The 15,620-nt window shown below is 42.0% G+C and overlaps 1 protein-coding gene across 1 annotated transcript in view; it reads right to left on the reverse strand.

Annotated features, from left to right (window-relative positions):
• CFAP99 (cilia and flagella associated protein 99) overlaps window positions 1-15,620 on the reverse strand; it is a 187,339-nt gene that overhangs the window by 418 nt on the left and 171,301 nt on the right. The window contains exons 17-18 of the mRNA XM_020992207.2: window positions 10,955-11,261; window positions 435-508 (exon numbers count right to left, since the gene is read on the reverse strand). Of these exons, the coding sequence (XP_020847866.2) occupies window positions 435-508; window positions 10,955-11,261 (381 nt within the window). The remainder of the gene's footprint in view (window positions 1-434; window positions 509-10,954; window positions 11,262-15,620) is intronic.

Below are 15,620 nucleotides of genomic sequence, written 5' to 3' on the forward strand. Positions count from 1 at the left end.
GATCGCAGGCACCGGGTAAAGGGGCAAAGGAGTCCTTCCCAGTGCGCCGGCTTAGACCCGCCTTAAAGTTCTCCCTCCCCTTCTACCCACTGGAGCCATTCCTCCTCGTGGTCGGTCCTTTGCGCTGTGGCTGCTGGAAGTTGTGGTTTTTCGGGTTCAAATCCTCTAATGAATGAATGAAAAAGCATGTGTTATGCACTAACTATGTATGTGTCCCGGGCGTCTTGCTAGGTGCTGGGAATATAATTACAAAAGTGAGCCCTTGCCCTCAAGGAGCTACTTTCGAATAGGTGGATGCAACCCGTAAAAGAGGAGTGGCGTGTTAGCAAGGGAAGGTAGTTTGGAGGATGGGGAAGGGGGGGAGGGTGGCCACAGGGATCGCGAGTCCCGCTGTTGGGCAGGATTTCACGCCCTCTGCAAATCTGGCAAGTTACCTGGTTAGGTCCTGCTTTTCTGGTAAATTGCTAGATGGGAGGTTGAAGTCCGAGGTCACCTCCCAGAGAAGTCCCTCCCAAAGATATAAATCAGTAATTTGGTTAAGGTGACGGGCTCCCAGGCTGGAAGGGGTGGTGGTGCAGGGACAAGTGTACTGGACTGGAGTAAGGGGCCGAGTTCTAGCCTGAGCACTCCACTAACTACCTGCGAGACCTTAGATAAGGTACTTTTCTTTTTTGGGCCTCAGTTTCCCCGTCTGTAAAATGTAAAATAAAGGGGAGGTGGTGTTAGACTAGTGTGTGGTCTCTAAAGTCCTCTTATGTGATGAGGTTCCACGGTCTATGATTCTCTTGAGTTAAATGCAATCTTTGACTTCCTGGCCCCCTCTCCACCAAATCCTGCTAGTCCTTTTGACTCCCCGTTGGTTTGTTTGTTTTTTAAACTGATGGCATCTTGTTTCAAAGTCACATTCATTTCCAAGTCCCTCCTCCATCCCCATCCCTGCAAGACTTCTTTTATTATGTTAACAAAACATCTAAGATAAAGAAGACATTCCTTAAGTCTTGCCCAACCTTCCTAAAAAGCAGCTCTTACAAACGACTGTAGAACCACACAAATCTTTTAAATGGATTGCTCATGCACCTCCAGTAGCTTCCCAATGCATAAGCTGGGCTGCTTACTACAAGTGTAAACTACCTCTCTGGGTCCCAGTTTTCCCCTCTACAGAATGAGGTGAGTTAGATTAGCTGATGTCTGAGTACCTTCTTACGCTTAAAAAAAATATACTCTTCTAATTTCAGTATCCTTTTCAAACCTTATTACATATCTCAATAATCCTGTCAGACTGATATCTTCTCTGCCCTCCATCCCTGAGACCAACCTCTTGTTCTCATCCAATGCTACTGGAATTTTTCAAGGCTCAGCTTAAAAACCATCTTGCTGGTTTCACTGTCATATCCTTAACATCTGCTTCCTTGCTGCCTACAAAACATTCCCATGTTTCCTCTATCCTCAAAACACTTTCACTTGATCTTCTATCCCTGTGTATATCTTCTTCCTTCCTTCTTTTCTTTTTAAAAATTAATTTATTTTTTGGTTTTCAATGTTCACTTCCATAAGATTTCGAGTTTTAAATTTTCTTCCCCCCTCCCCCAAAATGGCATGCAATCTGATAGAGGCTCTACATACACATTCATATTAAACATTTTCACATTCCTTCCTTTCTCGCCACACTTTTTGAGAAGTCTCTTTACAATCATTTGCTTCCAATTGCTTTTTTCTTCACTTTTAATTCTTTTCAGTTTGACTTCTAGCTTCATCATTCAACTGAAATGGCCCTCTCCAAAGTTACCAGTGATCTCAATCACCAAATCAAATAAATAGCCTTCTCTCAATACTCATTCTTCAACACTGTTAATCATCCTCTTCTCATGGGTATTTTCTTCTCTTTAGGTTTTTGTGACACTAATTTCTCCTGGTTCTCCTCCTACCTATCTGACCATTCTTTCTTAGACTTCTTTGCTGATTCTTCATCTGGGTCTCACCTAGGTAACTTGTGGACATACCACAAGGTTCTGTCCCTGGCCTACTTCTCTCCTCCCTTAATACTGTTTTATTTAGTAATCTTATCATTTCCCATATACTGAATTATCCTTATGCTAATGTTCTCAGATCTACTTATGAAGCCCTAACTTTGGATATTCCATAGACACTTTAAACTAGGGGTGGGGAACCTTCGCCTCTTCCTAACGTTTCCTTATAACTATTGAAGGCACTGCTATCATCCCAGTTACCCATACTCACAACCTAGGTGCTACCCTCAACTCCTCACTCTCATCTCACCATATCCAATCTTTTGCCAAATTCTCTGGATTCCACCTTCCTAACAGTTCTTTTGTATATCTCCTCTCTCCCTGTTGCTGGCCCTAATCACCTCACACTAGCTTTCCGGTTGGCCTCCCTGTCCCATGTCCCTCTCTCTCTCTCTCCACCAGTCCATCCTTCATTAATCAGCCAAAGTGATCTTCCTCTAGTATGGTTCTGATCATGTCACTCAGTAAATGTCAGTGGTTCCCTATTACCTCCAAGATCAAAGGTAAACTCCACTGTCCTTTAAAGTTCTTCAAAATCTGAAAGGTAGCCCTGTTCCACCTTTCTAAGTCTTCTTATACCTCACTTCCCTCCATGTACGCTACCTTTCCTTTGCTGGTCCAAGACACTTCATCTACTGACTTTGTGCATTTTTGCTAGCTGTCTCCCATGTCTGAAGTTCTCCCCTCTGCCTCCTGGCTTCCTTCAGGTCAAATCCCACCTTCTGCAAAAAGCAGTTCTCTTTAGTGTTAGTGCCTTCCCTTTGAGATTATCTCAAATTCAACACATATCGACCTTGTTTGTACGTATTATTTGCATGGTGTCTTTCTCCATTAGATTGTAAGTTTCTTGAGGGCAAAGGCTAATTTTGCTTTTCTTTGTTTCTTCAGCCCCCTTAAAACAAAGTGCCTGGCAGATAGTAGGTGCTTAATAAATGCTTGTTGACTTGATTTGCTTCCTTGCCTTTTTTGTTCATGTTGTTTCTTCTCTTCTCTGCAAAAATCTTTCCTGACTACTCTAGTCCCCTGATTTCTTCTTTCTCTTCCAATTTCGATGACAGCCCTCAAGCAATCAGTCAGTCAATCAATCCTCCTCATTGTGGTAGCAATGGGGCAACCCTAGCTAAGGCAAGATGCTCATGCCTTCTAAGAGCCCTCATCACATTACTTACACATCATGCAGAAACCACAGTTATAAATTCAGAAGGAACCTTAGAAATAATTTAGTACAACTGCTTCATCTTACAGATCAGGAACTAATAGTGTGCCCAAGGTCACAGCTGCTGCTTACAGTTCTAACATTCTAAAATTCTTTCCCAGGACCAGACTGGCTCTGCATCTGGCCAAGCCAATCTATCCCAACGGCCTTCAGTCTCAGCCAAACTTGTTTTTTTTATCCTGAGCTAACTCTGCCATCTACTGGCCAATTACATATAGTCTTCAAATCCCTTTTTTGCGGGGGTGTCCCTGGGGGGAAAAAACAGCTTTGTGCCTGTGGGAAAGTTGGTGGGGAGGAAACCAGAAGAAAGTGGGATTAGATCATCTTTAGTGTTTCTTCCAGCTCTGATATTCCATCTTCTATTATTCTAAATTCTCTTTGACATTCTATGTCCTAAGTCCCCTTGCAGTTCTGACATTTTACGTTCTGTGTTCAGCATTTAAGCAAGCATAATATGAAAGGCATCTTGGAGTAACGGATACAAAACTAGCCTTGGATCCAGGAAGACCTGAGTTCAAGTCCTCTGACACATGCTAGGTACAGGACTGTACAAAAGTCACTATTTCTCAGTCCTCTAGCTACTCTCTCAAAATGCATAGAAGATGCTGACCTCCATCAATAGGGGAAGTTTCCTCATTCAGGACTTCTCTTTACCAATGAAATCACAGGTACAATCCCTATCCTTATCATATGCAAAGCACTGGACTTAGCATCCAAAGACACACACAGAAGCATCACTGTTCTCAAGTTTACATTCTTCTGGAGGGCTATGTCTCCTGCATTGATGAGTACAATACAAGGGAATTTGAGGGGAAGTAGGAACTGGGGGAGGGGGTCGGGGAAGGCGTCCTATATGAGGTAGGACCTGAGTCTTAAAGGAAGATAATGATTCCAATGAGCAGAGGTCAAAAGAGAGTGCATCCCAGGCTTGGAGTACAGCTTGTACAATCTCATGGAAGCATGAGATGTAATGTTGAGTGAAGGGAACAGCCAGTAGGGCCAATTTTTTCTGGAACATAGAGTTTATGAAGAGGAGTAACAGAATCGGACTGTAGAAGCCCTTAAATGTTTGCATATGATCCTGGAGGCACTCAGGAGCCCCCCAAGTTTGAGAATAGGAAGTTACATATTCAGAGGAAGATTATTTTGACAGCTGTGTGGAGGTTTGGTAAGGTGAGAGTCTGGGGACTGTGACCCTAAATATATAATATATATAATAATATAATATAAATATATAATAAATTATATATAATTTGTATAACATATAATTTATATATTATATATTTGTATAATGTATATTATATATTTATATAATTTGTATATTATATCTTATATCTGATTTTTATAATTTATATAATATATAAAAATTATATATAAATATAATAATGTATAATAAATTATAATAGCCCAGCAGAAAGGAGATAAAGTTAGAAAGTCTCGAATATGAATGGTGGCTTTATGAGTGGAGAGAAGAGGATAAATGTAAGAGATATTTTAGAGAAAGACTTGATGGTGCTTAGCAGCTTATTACATAAGGGATAAGAGGTAGGGATTACTCTGAGTTTGCAAATCTGCGTGACAGAAATAGGTAAGTTTGGAAAAGGGGAGGCTTTGGTAGGGAGACAAATTCTGTTTTGTTTGTTTTGAGTCTCAGATGCCAATGGAACTTGCAGATGGAGATGCCTGTCAGGCAGTTGGAAAGGTGAGAGTGGAGTTTCAGAAGAGAGTTTATGACTGTATACACACATACACATATACATATATATACATTATATATGTACATAGGTAATGTTTTATTATATATGTATATAACGGAAACTAATCAGGAGAACCACCGGAGATTTGTTGGACCTTGAGCCACTTGTGGTAAGCCATGTATATTTTAGCTCCAGGTTGAAGGACTTGGCACTTTGGGATGATACAGCAAGTCCTAAATGATCCTCTGGTCCCCACATGATAGGGGTGGGGTGGGGGAAGAGTGCCAGCTAAGTTTAAAAGGAGAGATTGCTTTTACTTTCTCTCAACTCTTCTCCTTTTTTGTCTCCAAAATGAGCATGAAATTTCCTCCCTGGGATTTGGGTGAGTGGCGTGATTCACACGTGGCAGTGAGCACATGTGATGCCCAGATAAGCCTGAGTTAGACCCCTGGTCATAGGTGATCAAGCAGTGATTATGAGAGAAGGACTTGTTGCTGGGAGTGGAAACTCCCAATTTCTAAGTCAATACCATTGGAGAAGCCTCCAGCAGCTATGACACTGCTTCAAGGAGAAATGACTGGCAGGATGAACTAAAGACTTGGCCCGGTTTGCCGGAAGTAGTGGACCTGGAAGGAATTGTTTAGATAGTGCAGAGCTGAGGTGAAGGTCAAATACCCATCTGACAAGCCCACGGAATGTTCCTTGTATTAATGTTTTAACTATCAGCCTCCCAGAAGAGTATAATAGGAGTTATAGTATTGCTTCAATTTATCAGTGAGTGCTAGTCTTTTTTTAAGAGTGTGTGTGTGTGTGTGTGTGTGTGCGTGCATGTGTTTAGTTGTTCTATGCGTGATCTATGTTGTGCGTTGAGTACTTTTCTATTCCTTTTCAAGGAGACCCTGACCACTATCCAACTTCAGCTTTAAGTGATTTTCCCTGAGGCTTAGGGGTATGACTGTAAAAAGCCACAAAATTTGGGGAAAAAAGATCCTGACCTCTCTTTTTAGGGGATAAGGAATCCCCAGGACTGAACCAGGTTTGTACATGTGGAACTATTGCCAGGGGAGGGCAAGCATCTCAGCCCTGATAAGCTCAGCATGTTGTTATGTGTGTGTGTGTGTATGTGTGTGTGTGTGTGTGTGTGTGTGTGTGTGTGTGACACCTACGAGGTAGAAAATGCTATACAGTTCAGCAAGGGAAACTGACATTCACCAAACAGGTAGAAGGAGAACCAGGAGAGAAGTCAAAGGGATGAAACACATCTAGGAGAGGACAGTGAAAGGTGAAAAAAGCTTCAGAGGTCAAGGAAGGTAAGGCTAGAAAAGGTCATCAGACTTAGCAATGATTACTATTGATAAGTTTTGGAAAAAAACAGTTTCAGGAAAGGGATAGTGTAAAGAGCCACACTGTGAGGGGCTGAAAAGTAAGGATGGTGAGAAGTGGAGGTAGTGAACGTGAATATGTCTTTTTAGAAGTTTGGTGTTCACGGGGAGAGCAAGATCAAGTGAAGGCTGTTATCAGTGGAGGAGATCTGAGTATATTTGTGGGTAGCAAAAAGGGAGAGTTTGGGGAGAGAGAGAGAGAGAAGGAGAGAGAGACAGAGAGACAAGAGGGAAAGGAAGAGACTGAAGAAAGGAAAGGGAGGGAGAAGGAGGGGGAGAGACAGAAGAAATAATGAAATTCAGAAGGAAAGGAGAAGGAAAGGAGATGGCATCAAGGGTTCAAGTATAGCATTTGGTCTTAGCAAGGAGAAAAGGGCCACCTTATTCCTAGAAACTAAGTAAAAGAAGAGAAAGCAGGTGAATTTTGATAAAGATAAGCCATACTAAGGTCTTTTCTAGGTCTGACATTCTATGATCTTAGCATTAGGTGTTGGGAGAGACTATACAGGATGAGGGAGTGGTGAGCAAAGTCAAAACTGGCAGAAAGGTCAACCAGGATGAACAGTGAGGAAAGGATGTTGAGATTTCATTGGTAACTTTGGAGAAAACAGTTTTCTTTCAAGCTAGATTGCAAGAGGCTAGAAAATGGGAGGTGAAGAAGTAGAGGTAATAAGTATAGACTTTTTTTTTCTAGAAGTTTGGCTGTGAAAGGAAGAAGACATTTAAGATAGTTGGCTGAGAGGACTATGGGGTCAAAAGAAGGCTTTTTTTTTTTAATAATGGGGGAGACCTAGAAATTTGTAAGCAGTAGAGACAGAGCCAGTAGATATGGAGAGCCTGAAGATTAGAGATAAAAAGGAAATACAGTTAACCCCTCCACATCATAGGAGTTAGGGGCATGGGGCCCCTGCAATCTGGAAAATCCACTTAAATTTTTTTCACTCTCCCTTCATGCCAGAAAACAAATCTGAATTATTATGGTTTTAAAAGATAAAATATGTTGATATTAGACAATACCATACATATGTTTTATGCATTTCTAAGTTTCTAAAATTTTCCTGTGTCGTGTGCTAGCCTTTTTCATATTGTCTGTGGCTTCTGCAAAACTCCCCCAAAATTCCCATTTAATTTCTTATGCCAATCCTCAATATATTGAAACCACAATGGGGAAAATTGCAATAGGGAAGGGATAACTATAATGGAAGAAGCAAGTTCTGGAAGGATATGGGTAGGGAAAGGATCAAGGCTTAAATAAAGGGGTTGGCACAGGCAAGAAAAAGGATAACCCTTTCTTTAGAGACTAGAGCAAAAGAGGAGAAAATGAAGGGGATGATGTAGAGGGTTTTGAAGCATGGATTAAGGAGAAAAGAGGCATCTTACAGCTGATTGCCTCTGTTCTCAGTAAAGTAAATCCTCTGTTGAGAAGGAGAAGATAGCTTGCAGAGAGGGGGATTGAGGAGAGAAGCAAATGATAATAGGTATAAAAACACTTTGAAAATTGTCACGGACTGGGCAAATGCTAGGAGGGTTAAGGCACTATGGTGAACGTGTCGAGCAGGGGAAAAATTCAAGGACAAAGAGAGAACAAAAAGGGGTCTGCATTTCTCATCCTCATCCCTCATCCCCCCTGGAGAAGAGATTTGGGAGAAGTCTCATACTCATACTAAGGAAGAAAAGAGCTTTTGCTCTGGGTATCAGAATGGATAGATACAGATCCACTGCTGGTTCATGGATTTCCTCAGATACAAATATCTTCCTAATGTACAATGCCGTCCCTTCCACCCTAGTCATGAGTTTCATCCCATCAAGTAAGTCTCTTTAATACCTGAGGTCAAATTTGCCGCCTTTCACCATTACTGTGACTTGACTTTGCTTGTCACCTGTACCTTGTGCATTTGTGTATGGCTGTCAGGCACCATGGGTTTTGTTGCTGGCTCATTTGATTTTGTGGCCTGTGAATTTCTGGGCGTTTTTATTCTCCATTCTACAATGAAGCTACTTCCCATGTTATCTGGCATTATCTAGCTTATCTCTATAGAAATAGATAAATTTGATTTAATTTGCAAGACTACAGACAAAAACAAAAAACATTTCACCAGGCCTTATTAAGTGCCTATGTTAGTTGTACTGTATCCCTGGACAAAAGCTCATCACTCCTATGTTTTAAGGCATGGCCCAGAAATCCAAATCCCATTCTCAGATGTCATCTCTATTTATGTCTCTCCAGCTATTTATGCATTCCTCTGGTGCTACTCCCCCACCCCCTGAGAGAAAGAGTACTAGAGCTAACAGGCACAAAAAGAGGTAGAGACCCAAAAAGACGGCAGAAAGAGGAAAGAACTTTCTAAGGGAAAGAATGCTGAGAACTAGAGAGAAAAGACAGATAGATGTATGAGGAGTGGGGTCACACACCTTTGCAGACTCCTCCCTGGAGGAGGCCCCAGCACCAACAGGTAGCCTGCAGGAAACCAGATGCATGGGAGTAAATGGTGCCAGATGGAATCATAGACTTATGAGTTGCAGACTCAGAAGATAAGGAGCCATCACCAGACAGACAGGAAGGAGAAGTAGGAGAGGTCCAATAGGGAGCCATGAAGTGAGGAAACAACCTAGGCATATGGGCTCTGTGAGTTCCTAGGAAAGATTGAATCTACCAGAGGGGAGGAGTTGATGATTTGCTAATTCTCTAGCAATCCCAAATCCTTTCTTCTTGCTAGGGGCCCTTCCCAGAGTAGTGCTGTAAAACCAGAGGATTATAGAAGATCCTAGGGAAGGTGGGGCTCACCAGGTGGGAAAGTTTTTCGACTCCTGGCAAAACTGTGTTCTTTGCCCTTGGAGGAGGGCTCCATTCAGGAGAGTATTATAATTGGACTATATTGTTCCATAGTCCAAGACCTACCTGAGGCAGAAAGGGAATGTCTTGACCATTTAAAGGCTCAGGTTAGAATCATTTGTGTTTTCTGTCAAGTCAAATAAAAACTGTTCTATATGGTTTGATATTTTTAACCTGGGTACTTATATGGAAGGCGAAGGCCCATTTAGATATGAGACCAACATTCCCTGGGGAAACCCTGAACAGGAGCAAAATGAACCAAATTCTGATATTCCGAAGGGAAACCTTAGGTAGAGGCTTAAGCCAAATCGATAATTATTGGAATCCTCCAGAATTGAATCTTGAGGCCCAGAGTCTCAGGTTCTAGCACCAGGTCATACTAGATTCCTTCTGACAATATAGTTGCTGCCCACATGAATCATCAGAAGCCATAGTAGTTATAAGGCCTTGCCAAGTCATTAGCAATTGGTTCTCTGTCATGTCCTGGACACTCACCCAAGGAAGACAGCAAACCTCTCTCTAGGGATTGTCAAGTTCACAAATTGCTGCTTCAGTACAGCAGGGAGTCCACTAACCACCTATATTTGTCTCTTCTTCTTACTCTGTCTAGATGACCTTTCATTTGGTGGTACTTGCATATTCACATCATTCATCCTTTCATTCTTTTAGAAGGAAGTCTCTGGGCAGCTAGGTGGTGCAGTGGATAGAGCACCAGCCCTGGATTCAGGAGGACCTGAGTCCAAATCCGGCCTCAGACACATAACATTTACTAGCTGTGTGACCCTGGGCAAGTCACTTAACCCCATTGCCTAGCTAAAAATAAATAAATAAGAAAATAGAAGGAAGTCTCAAAGACATGCTCACTTTAGAGGTGAGGAATTTGAGGCACATAGAAGAGACTCCTAGTCTAGTGGCGTGTGTACACACGTGTATATGTATGTATGTGTGTGTGTGTGTGTGTGTGTGTGTGTGTGTGTGTGTGTGTGTGTTTGGATATTGGGCCTCCCTGTCTCGCCTAGATTGGAAGTGCAACAGCTACTCACAGGCCTAATCCCACTATTGGAGCAAAGCACAGAAGCTTTGATCTTCTCCATTTCTGATATAGGTTGGTTTACCACCACCATGGCAACTTCATGACCCGCTGCTACAGAGAGCTCTCCATACTGCTGCCAGACTTAGTATGTATACCTCAATTGGCTCAACTGTACTGCAGCTCAGAACTCCCAAGCTCAAGTAATCCATCAGCCTCAGCCTTCTCTGGTAGCAAGGATTACAGGTATGCACCATCACATTCTATTTCTATTCAAAATCACCCTTCTCAGCTTGCCCATCCCAGTTCCCAGAAATCTGTTCCCAAAGGGTAGCAAGGTAGACATACATTTACATCTTTTCTGAAAGCAATTCTTCAGGGTTGCTATAGCTAACTCCTGAACACACCAGGACTTGTCAGCAGATAACTATAACAGGTGGTCTATACATTTCTTCCAGTGGCTTTTACAGAGATAATCTAAGTGATTGCACTAGGCCTCATGATTTGGGGGTGAGAGCCAGCAATACTGCTGGTATTGGGGTTGGGCAATGACTCAGGAGAGAAGAGGATGGCTCCATACCTGGTACCAAAAAAAAAAAAATTTAAGGCTTATATATAAACTCAGCTTCTTCAATTCCCCCAAATGATCATCTCTTTAAGGAGACTAATTGTGGCTTTTTTTTCCCTTCAAAGTTACCCTTGACAGTCATTTTAAAGTGGTCTCACTTATATAGAAATATTAGGAAGACAGGTACTAAGCCCTCTTTACTTGACTGTCTACAGTCTTTCGCTGGACAGTGTCATTTACTCCCATGGCCTTAGCCACGACCTCTATGCAGATACCTCCTGGTTCTTTATCTCCAGGGTAGCAGTCTTCACTCCTCTCTGGGTTCCGCTCTTGACTCCTGAGGCATTTTCCCACCATGCCACAGCAGCCTTCCCACTCTGGAAGTTCACTCTGCCTCTGTAGCCTCCTCACCACATCCTGGAAGCTGACCGTTGCCCCAGCCTTCTCACAATGCAAATATTCCCCACCCTTGTGTTTCTTTCTTCTGATTGGCTGATTCCTCCCAGAGCTTCCATTTTAACAAAAATGCCCATGTCAGCCATATCTTCATTCTCCTCTAGGCTCCATTCCAGAATTTTCAGACTTTCTCCATCTTACCCCTAGGCAAGTACCTTCTCTATCTTCCTCTCCCCTTCCATTCTCCTTTTATGTGCTTCCGTTCTCCTCTTTCACCATCTTAGGTCACTGAAGGCAAAGATTGACTTTCTTTCTGCTTATATTTATATTCCCAGGGTTTAGCCCAGTACGTGGCACATAGGAAGCACTTAATAAATGCTTGTTGACTTGACTTGGCCTCTTGCTAAATAAATCCCAGACCCCCACACTCCATTCCCAGCATATCAAATTCAACATGTCTTGACCAAGTTCCTAACTGTCCTCCCAATTTAATAAACATCTAGTACATGTCATGGACTGTATCAGGCATCAGGTATTAAAAAAAAAAAAGAGACAGCCCTTGCCCTGTAGGAGCTTACATTCTACTGGAGGATATATTGTACACAGATAAGACAAGGTAATTGGAGGAAAGCACCTACTCTTCTTTATGACTCCATTTCTGTCTGTGGCACCGCCATTCACCAGGTCTCCCATGTTTGAAACCTTGGGAGTTTATGGGATCTTTCATCTTCCCCGGTCTCCTATCTTGAAGTGGCTATTGCCTCCTCCTATACAGCATCCTTCCTGTCATCACTTTTCCCACAGCCACCACTATAACACAAGTGTTCACTCATCACTACCTGCTGGGATCATTGCAATAGCCCCCTACCAAGTCTTCTTAGTTGCAGTCTCTTCTCACTCTGATCTAGCCTTCATACAGCTTTCAGATTCAGTCACGTTGCTCCCCAAGTGCCAGACCCTTCACCGTTTGCCTGGTATCTACTGAGTCAAGTTCAGATTCCTTAACCTGGCATCCAAGATTCTCCATGACCTAGCACAAACCTAACTTTCCAGCTTATCTCACATGACTCAACTCCACACACTCTTGGCTGTAATCAAACTATTTATTCATACAGACTGTCTTCTAGACACACTTTGTGCTTTTTCTCCCTCTGTGTTTTTGTTCCCTATGCCTACAGCGCTCGCTCTGCCTGCTTTCTGCCTGTTGTTACACCCAACTCAAATGGCACCTCCCCAGGAAGCCTTCCCTGATCTCTCTTTTTGGTGATGACCTTTTCCCTACCAACCTCGTATAGCATGTTGCTTTGCTACCTACCTTGTATTAGATCATTTAGACCAACCGCTTTTTACAGGGTCATTAAATGGTACAGGGAATAGAGTGCTGAGCCTGGCATCAGAAAGATCTGAGTTCAAATCCAGCCTCAGACACTTATTAGCTGTGTAACTGTAGGCAAGTCATTTAACCTGTTTGCCTCAGTTTCCTCAACTACAAAATAGGGATAATAATAGCACCTGCCTCTCAGGGGTTATTGTAAGGATCAAATGATATGAATATTTGAAAAGTGCTTAGCACAGTGCCTAGCACATAGCAGGTGCTATATAAGTGCTAACTATTGTTATTATTATTATTAGATGTAGAAACTGAGTCCAGGAGAGGTTTTGTGATTTGTCCAGGATTATATAGTTATTAACTGCTTATGGCAGAATTTAAATCTAGGTCTTCCAAACTGTAACTCCAACACTATTTTTACTGAGAAAACTGCCTTTTATTTAGTGTTTTTGCACTGTTGTTGTTGATGCTTATATCTCATTCCCCTATTAAGCTAAGGCTTATGCAGATAGGGATTATATCTTATCTGAAATTTGCATCTTCCTCCTTCCAGAACAGTACTCTACACACAGTGGGTCTTTAAATGTTTAATTGGATTTACTAACCTCAAGCCTTCAGGAGACTAATAGTGACCCAGTGGAGACAGAAGCTCACCAATGGAAGAGAGTCAAACACAGAGCCTGATACAGTTCACAGGATCCTGAGAGTTGGGGCTGGAAGGACCCATGGGAACACTGAGTTCAACTCTCATTTTACAGATGAGGAAGGTGAGTCCTAGAGCTGGGAAGAAATCTGCCCAGTATCACACAGCTATTAGGTAGCAGAGCCGGGATTTGAACTGTTGATTCTCTCATCCTGAAACTGAAAACCCAGAGGGAAGAGCCAAGATGGCAGAGTAAAGGCAAGGACTCACCTGAGTTCTCCCAAATCCCCCTCCAAACAACTTTAAAATAATGCCTCAAACTTAATTCTAGAGGGCAGAACCCACAAAAGAACAGGGTGAAACAATTTTCTAACCCAAGACAACTTAGAAGGTCAGGTGGTGTTACACCGGGTGGGACTGGATCCACTACAGGCAATGCCCTAGCAAACTAGCAGCAAGGCCTTGGGGGGACCAACGGAATTGGCAGGGGTGACTTCCCAAGCTCTCAGCCCACAGACAGTGAGGCGGTTGGACAACTGGTCAGATGGAGGTCTGGGTTGCAGTCCTTGGTCACAGTCCCAGGGTGAGGAAGAGCATTAGCACACTAGAGCTTGAGGCTGTGAGGGAGCAGGGACCCTGGTCACAGTTCCAAGGCAGAAAAGAGTATCTGTGGTCACTAATAGACCAGAGCATAGGCCATGAGAGCAGTGACCATGCCTCTCCTCCGACCATACTACCTTGGAAGAACTGCCAATTTACAGACCTCCAGAACTAGCTCTGTAATCAGCTGCACCAAAACCAAAACCCCCCAAAAAATCAAAAAAAACCCCCAAACCCTGAATCTTGGGATGGTGCTCCTTGCACCCCAGGAACAGAGCCCAACTTTAATAGAGAGTTAAAAGTCAAGAAATAGGCTGGAAAATAAGCAAACAACAACAACAACAACAACAAAAAGAACCTGAACATAGGCTGTCACCATGGTGTCAGGGAAGATCAAAACACAAACATAGAAGAAGACAGCAAAGTCAAAACTGCTACATCCAAAGTCTCAAAGAAAAATAGGAACTGGTCTCAGCCCCCCCCCAAAAAATTCTTGAAAGACTTCCAAAAGGCTTTTAAAAATCAAATAAAAGGTGGGGCAGCTAGATGGAGCAGTGGATAGAGCACCAGCCCTGGTTTCAGGAAGAATAACATATACATTCAGTTGGGTATCATCTGTCATACAGGAAAGTAGGAGAGGAAGGGGATAAGAGAAGGTGAGGGCTGATTAAAAGGAGTGGGAGATGGTAGTCAGAAGCAAAACACTTTCGAGGATGGACAGGTTGAAAGGAGAGAAAGAGTAGGATAAACAGGGGGAAATATGATAGAGGGAAATACACAGTAATCATAACTGTGAAATTTTTTTACAAGTTTCTCTGATAAAAGCTTCATTTCTCAAATATATAGAGAGCTGAATCAGATTTATAAAAATACAAGTCATTCACCAATTGATAAATGGTCAAAGGATATGATCAGGCAATTTTCAGACAAAGAGATCAAAGCTATCTATAGTTGTAAAAAAAAGTACTCTAAATCACTATTGATCAGATAAATTAAATTAAAACAACTCTGAGGTACCACCCCACACCTATCAGATTGGCTAATATGACAGAAAAGGAAAATGACAAATGTTGGAAGGGATATGGGAAAATTGAGACACTAATGCATTGTCTATTGAATTGTGAACTGATTCAACCACTCTGGAAAGTAATTTGGAAGTATGTCCAAAGGGCTAGAAAACTGTACATACCCTTTGACCCAGCAATTCCACTACTAGGTCTGTATCCCAAAGATATGAAAAAATAATAAGGAAAAGGACCTATATGTACAAAAATATTTGTAGCAGATATTTGTGCAAAGAATTGGAAATTGAGGGGATACCCATCAATTGGGAAGTGGCTGAATAAGTTGTGGTATATGCTTGCGATAGAATACTATTGTGCTATAGGAAATGATGAGCAGATAAGAAATGATGAGCAGGCTGATTTCAGAAAAATATGGAAAGACTAATATGAACTGATGCAAAGTGAATTGAGCAGAACCAGGAAGACATTGTACACAGTAATAGCAAAACTGTATGATGATCAACTGTGAATAACTTAGCTATTCTCAGCAATACAATGATCCAAGACAATTCCAAAGGACTCATTGATGAAAAATGCCATCCACTTCCAGAGAAAGAACTGATGGAATATGAATGCATATCAAAGCATACTATTTTTCCATTTTTTCCCCTTTGGGTCAGTCTTCTTTCACAGTATGACTAATATGGTAATATGTTTTGCATGACTGAACGTGTATAACCTATGTCAAATTGCTTATCATCTCAGGGAGTGAGGAGGTGAGGGGGAGAGGGAGAGAAAATTGGGAACTTAAAAATTTTAAAAAATGAATGTTAAAAATTGCCTTTACATGTAACTTGGGGGAAAATATTATTTAAAAAAAAGAAAGGATGAGCA

Source organism: Phascolarctos cinereus, unplaced genomic scaffold (assembly GCF_003287225.1).
Source record: "Phascolarctos cinereus isolate Bilbo 61053 unplaced genomic scaffold, phaCin_HiC Scaffold_9;HRSCAF=440, whole genome shotgun sequence".
Taxonomy (NCBI): Eukaryota; Metazoa; Chordata; class Mammalia; order Diprotodontia; family Phascolarctidae; genus Phascolarctos; species Phascolarctos cinereus.